General features: G+C 41.9%; 1 protein-coding gene and 1 non-coding gene across 3 annotated transcripts; both read right to left on the bottom strand.

Moving 5' to 3' along the window:
* Nucleotides 1-948: 948 nt before the first annotated feature.
* TRNAC-GCA (transfer RNA cysteine (anticodon GCA)) lies at nucleotides 949-1020 on the bottom strand. Its single transcript has one exon. It is a non-coding gene; the product is annotated as a tRNA-Cys (tRNA).
* Nucleotides 1021-1210: 190 nt separating this feature from the next.
* On the bottom strand, nucleotides 1211-4672 carry LOC149379239 (Pentatricopeptide repeat (PPR) superfamily protein). Of its 2 annotated transcripts, none has more exons than XM_089602414.1 (2): nucleotides 2362-4672; nucleotides 1211-1893 (listed from the first exon to the last, which is right to left on the bottom strand). In XM_089602414.1, the coding sequence occupies exons 1-2, from the start codon at nucleotides 4578-4580 to the stop codon at nucleotides 1506-1508; spliced, it is 2607 nt and encodes an 868-aa protein (XP_089458540.1). In that variant the 5' UTR covers nucleotides 4581-4672; the 3' UTR covers nucleotides 1211-1505. The 2 variants fall into 2 exon arrangements, with proteins under 2 accessions (XP_089458540.1, XP_089458541.1); XM_089602415.1 differs by having other exon boundaries at nucleotides 1760-1893; nucleotides 2356-4672.
* Nucleotides 4673-6500: the final 1828 nt, after the last annotated feature.

Raw genomic sequence — 6500 nt, 5'->3', positions numbered from 1 at the left:
AAAAATCCAATTTATTATTAAAAATCCCTAATTATCGGGATCTTGGATATATATATATATATATATATATATATATATATATATATATATATCTCTCTCTCTTTGTCTCTTTTTTCACGTTTATTATCTCTCTATCCCTCTCTCATTCTCTTCTTTTTCGTCACATTTTTAGTTATGGACAAAAGCCAAAAACAACAGCAACGCATTTAATAGTTGATTGGATAAATAAGAGCAATTTTGTCTTATTGCTTCGGGTAATAGGTTCGATTGGCTAAATATCAAATATTAGTAAAACATTGGTTATTTCACAATTCTATATTTCATGTTCTCGCCTTCGGAAAGCTTCCGATTTTAAAATTCAACAATATTTTCAAAAATCATCATTCAATATCTCAAGAAACTAGACTAAAATTTCAATACGAACAATAGCATCTAACTCCTCCCTAAAATTTTAATGATTTTTTTTTAATATTACATTTTAATTCTAATATGTGTTCAAGAACTTTAATTTGGACGATCGGTTGCAAAAAAAAAAAAAAATATATGTGATATATATATATAAAAATAAAGTTATAAAATTCGGAGAAATAGACTCAATATCAAACCGATAATCTAAATGTTCATTTATTATTATTATTTGTATTAATGTTATTATTAGAATAGTTGTGATACAAATATTCCTGTTTTTTAGGTTAGCGCACTTGATATTCTTTTTAAAATTAGCTTCCGCGTGTCATTTAACGATTGCTGTTAGGGGTTGTCTTAAAACTTAAGATTCGTTATTTTTATGGTTGAAAGGAAAGAAGTGGTATTTAGGTGTTTACGAGGTTGTATTTATTTTTTTCGTGTTAAAACAATATCAGTTATTAGTCAATAAAAAGTCTAAAATTTTAGAATTCAATAAGCATCTAACTCTTCCCTAAAATTTTAAAAGTTTTTTTTTATAAAAGGGCCCAACCGGGTTCGAACCGGTGACCTCTTGATCTGCAGTCAAATGCTCTACCACTGAGCTATGGACCCAAGGTGTTACGTTTCAAGAAATAACTAATTAAAGACTGATAAGATATTAAGCCAGAAACAACTTTTACCCGGACTTCATTAAATATTTCAATTTCGCAAGATTATCAGCAGAACAGCATATATTTTGCTCCATTGAACCGTTCTTGGATTAGGCTTGAGAAGGTGAGATTTAATATCACTCATAATTGCCATGTATTGCGTCAGCTCATAAATGAGTGACAAAAATGAATAATTTCGTATACAACGAAAGTGGCTCAATACACTTTCAGTTTTCCGCTCCAAGCAAGTTACGAAAGTTCAACATCTTTGTTTCACCTGTGACCAAAGAAAAACCACGAGAAAATATATACATCGTTGAACACGAGAAATTGAAAAAGAAGACCCGATTCTTCAGATAAAAATCACTTAATTCTGTTCCCGGATGACAAAGTTTGAAGCTCAAGTCACTCGATAAAAAACCAGATGCCTGAGCTGAGCCCATTGTTTCAAGATTCGAACCAAGAGCAACCCGGAGTTTTCTTCAGTCCCGAGTCTTTTATCTTCGACCTCGTCTCGCCCGCCTCGCGTAATCGACCGGAGTGGGCGTATATATCAGACAAGACTACGCGATTCGCCGGGTTCCCGGGCTCGAGTCTATCGAGATGGTCCACGGAGATTTCTGCCAGCTCCACGTTGGAATGCATTCTACACGCACCCAACAGCGCTCCCCAGAGCGCGGCGTCCGGCTCCATAGGCATCGTGCCGATCAAGCCCGTGGCCTCGTCGAATAAGCCGGCGCGGCCCAAGAGATCGACCACACAAGCGTAGTGCTCCATATTCGGCTCGACCATCGAGCGGAATATCTCCCTGCCTTGCGCGACCAAGCCCGCGTGCCTGCACGTAAAGTTGGACATTTTAACCGGTTAAAATTAACCGATCGGTTACTTTATATTTTAGAAAAATATAACAGGCTAGGCCACTATAGCTGCAAAATCTGACGTGGCGAAGTTAATTTATGTTATATTTTGGATATTTGTATACTGTTAATTTCTGTTAATGGCTATTTTTGCAAAATCAATAAAACGTTCGCTATTTATCAAAAATTTGAGTTTGTCATGGCTAGTTAGCTACAGAACCCTCTGTAATTTAACGGTTCGGTTTGGTCAATATTGACTAAGCAGTTATTACATGGTTAACCGTGGTTAACCAACAACTTCGAAAAAATATTGAAATTAACGGGTAATCGGTTAACCATTCTAAAAAAGTTACAGTTAATTAGTTAAATCTTTAACCGCTTTGAATGGTTAGTCGTCTAAAACGATTAAAGGGTTTTAACCGGTTAACTATTTTGCCCACCTTTACCTGCACGCAGACAAGACGCTGACGAACGACACGCCGTCGGGACGGACACGGCTTCCCCGCATGAGAGAGAAGAGCGAGACCGCGCGCTCTCCTTGGCCGTGCACCGAGTACCCCGAGAGCATCGCGTTCCAACTGACCGTGTCTTTGTATTCCATTTCGTCGAAGCATTTCTCGGCGAAATCGATCCGGCCACATTTTCCGTACATGTCGACGAGGCAGTTCCCGACGGGCGTGGCCGACGAGAATCCCCTCTTGATCGCGTACGCGTGCAGCGCCGCTCCTCCGGCGAGGGCCGAGAGATGGGCGACGGCCGGGATAACGCTCGCGAGGGTCACCGGATTAGGCTTGAAATTCTCCGAACGCATTCGATGGAAAGCGGAGATGGCTTCGTCGGCGCGCCCGCTTTGCGCGTACCCCGATATTATGATATTCCATGACACTTCGTTCTTCGACGACCGGGGCGTTCCGTCGAACAAAAGATCCGCCGAGGATACGATTCCCCGCCTGGCGTACATCCCGACGAGAGAGTTTGTCACGCGGCTCTCACGCTCGAGACCGGACTTTACGACCTGTCCGTGGACGCTCACCCCTCGATGCAAGTCGTTCAAGAGGCTACAAGCCTGAATCACGCCCACCATCGTGATCGCATCTGGCTTTGTATCGGACGATCGCAATTCGTCGAACGCTTCCATCGCGCGATACGGTTCTCCGATCTGCGCGTAAGCGTTGATCAAGGAATTCCAGGTGACGATGTCTTTCGACGGTAGTTGATTGAGCATTGTTCGTGCGTGACTAAAGAGTCCGCATTTGGCGTACAGGGACAAGATCGATGTTCCCGACAAGGTATCGCTGTCGATGCTTGCCTTGATAGCGTAGCAGTGTACGCTCTTGCCTAAATTTATTTGCGATAAATCTGCACAAGCCGAAAGGACGCTCGACAAGGCCGTTCCATCGGGGAAAAGCTCGTTATCCTGAGTGTCTCTGAAGACCGATAACGCTTCTTCGGGATACCCCGACTGGACAAAAGCTGACAGAAGCGAGGAGCGAGCAATCGAGTCTTTCCGCTGAAGCTTGTGGAACAAATCCGTGGCCCGATTGGTTTCTCCGCACTTTGCGTACATCGTCATGATAGCTGTGGCGACACGAATGTGCGAATCAAGCCCGTCCCTTCGAGCAAAGTCATGTATCTCTTTTCCTTTCTCAAGATCTCTCAGCTCAGAGGCTCCCAAGAGAGCGCTTATGAGCGATACCTCGTTTCTCTTCAGATTCGTGCCTCTTGTGCGATTGAACAGCTCCAAAACCTCGAGGAAACGGCCGTTGAAGGCGTACCCGGACATCATCGTCCCCCAAGAGATGTCATCGCGGCACTTCATCGAGTCGAAGACCCTGCGAGCGACACCGACCTCTTCGCACTTCGAGTACATGTCGATAATGCCGTTGAGAACCGCGGTACTGAAATCCCTCCTGATCGCGTACCCGTGAACGGCCCGACAGGAACCGAGGTCCCCCGATCTAGAAACAGCCGGGACTAAGTTCAACAAGCTCACCGAATTGATCCCCAAACCCCAGGCCTGAACGGCCCTGAAAAACCCAAAAGCCTCTGTAGGGTCAGACCCTTGCGAAAGACCTGCGATCATGGCGTTACAAGCTACGATATCTTTGCTCAGCAATTTATCAAACACCTGGCGTGCGAGCCTCGGGTCGCCCATCTTGCAGTACATGTCGACCAAACTCGTGCCTATGAAGACATCGCATTCCAACTTCCTTCGAGCTATTTCGCGGTGGACCATAATACCCGCTCGCAAATCCAGAGCGCCAGTGCAAGCCTTGACGACGAAGTTGAAGGTGTACTTGTCGGGTCTCAAGCCTTCTTCTTCTTGTTCTGCCATTGAAGCGTACATTCTGAGAGCTTCTGTGTAGCGTTTTGCAGTGACGTACGCTCTGATCACGGTGTTCCAGAGAAGCACACATGGGCTCGAGGCGGAATCGAAAACGGAGCGAGAAGAGTCGCATTTGCTGGAGGAGGAATAGGCGTTGATGAGATGGGTCAGCGTAGAGGAGTCTTCTCTAAGGCCTGAGACTATGACTCGTGAGTGAATTTGAAGAAGAGGTCTCAAGTGCTTGCATGCATTGAGGAGACGAGAATAGGTCGAAGAAGATTGGTTCGCTGGAGAAAACAAAGCTGACGTACGTATAAGAGCGCGGGAATTTGTGGTCATGGCTTTTGCCGGCGGTAACTAGTCGCGATTTATCGAAGCGCGACAAGGGTAATCTCACGGACATTACGTAAAACCAATGATACAAGCTGATTGGTCAGAACTCAGATGATTATTATCACGTCTCACAATTTTAAATTCTGAAACTTGCGAATTGCGATGAGGTAATTAAACTGAAGGAACCAGCCTATCGGTTATCAAATATAGTTGTCCGAAAACATAGAAAGATGCACAAAAGAAAAACTCAGTTTTCTTCATCACTTACAAAATCAACCAATGGTCCAATACGATATGTTTATCGGTCTACACGCATTATTTGTTATTTACCAAGATTAACAGCTATAACCTATAAACCTATATAAACCAAGGATCGAAATACCGTTACCGTTACCGTTCCGAGCCTTCGAATTTACTGGTAACCGCCCGTACCGTAAAGGAATACCGGGGGAAGCGAGAAAAAAAAAGGAAACCGGTACCGTTGAACTTACCGTTACCGTAGAGGAATACCGTCAAATACCGGTATTTACCGAGGGGAATTCAGAAAATAAATATACAAAAAAATATACAAAGTACGTAGGATAAAACAAGTCACAAAATTTCTTCATAAATCAATAAACAAGTTCATCATAACCTTAATCATCACTAACTAATCACAAAATTATCAAATAATTCGGATTAAATCCAAAAAAATTACAAACATCAACACAAAATTTCTAAAATTAAAAACAAGTCACAAATTTATTCATAAATCAATAAACAAGTTCATCATAACCTTAATCATCACTAATTAATCACAAAATTATCAAATAATTCGGATTAAATCCAAAAAAATTACAAACATCAACACAAAATTTCTAAAATTAAAAACAAGTCACAAAATATCTTCATAAATCAATAAACCACTTCATCATAACCTTAATCATCACTAAATAATCAAAAAATTACCAAATAATTCGGATTAATTACAAAAAATTAGAATCATGAACACAAACCTTAAATCAACACTACATTTAAGTTCACAACTATCAATTTATACTTAATCTTCAAAAATTATCAAGAAATTTCAAGTTTTAAACTCAAAATCATCAAAAAATAAAATTTGGCCGGGAAGTGGACCGGGAAACGGGTTACCGGCGGGATCTGGGAAGATTTGGCCTTCGTCGCGTCGGGAAATGGGCGGGACGGCGGGATCCGGTCGGAAACCGGTCGGAAAGCTGGCAAAAATGGTCTGGGTCGCGACGGTTTTCCCGGAACCACCGGAAAGTTCCGGTTTTGGTGGTTCCGGTGCCGGGGAGCTCCAAAAAGGGGGAACCGGACCGGTTCCCGTCCGGTTCCCCCGGTTTTTAAATCCTTGATATAAACATGTAAAATTGACTGCGAAATTTAAGTTATTTTTTATATGATGATTTGAAAAATATGGGAAGACCATTGGCGGCTCAAGGAAATTGGGAGAAAAAAAAGGGCCTTTTATAATTAATTTTTATTAATTTAAAATATAATATATTATAAATTTATCACTAAACAAAACATTAAATACGAAATTAGAAGACAACTCAATATAACAATTACACAAAATCCACTTTTTCTTGCTTTTTGAGATGTAAATTCAGAAATTAAATCTTTACACTCAAGATTGTCTAACTCTTTTTCAATTGACAAAATTGCGAGCCCATTGAGTCTTTCTTGTAGGGGTGGCAATTTGGGGCCGTACACGAGACACGGCACGGTTACGACACGTGTAAATGGGTTTGGGGTCGACCTTAAATGGATCTGGGTCCATCCGTGTCGAACACGATTAACACGATTAAATAACGGGTGAACACGACACGAACACGACAACCTATTCGGACCCAATTAGACACGAATATTAAATGGGTTGTTAATGAGTAAACACGATCAAGACCCATAATCACCCAATGAATT

Source organism: Urtica dioica, chromosome 12 (genome assembly GCF_054948205.1).
Source record: "Urtica dioica subsp. dioica isolate 48M chromosome 12, U.dioica_male_clone48M_v1_H2, whole genome shotgun sequence".
NCBI lineage: Eukaryota > Viridiplantae > Streptophyta > Magnoliopsida > Rosales > Urticaceae > Urtica > Urtica dioica.
This window is presented reverse-complemented; position numbering and strand designations above follow the sequence as displayed.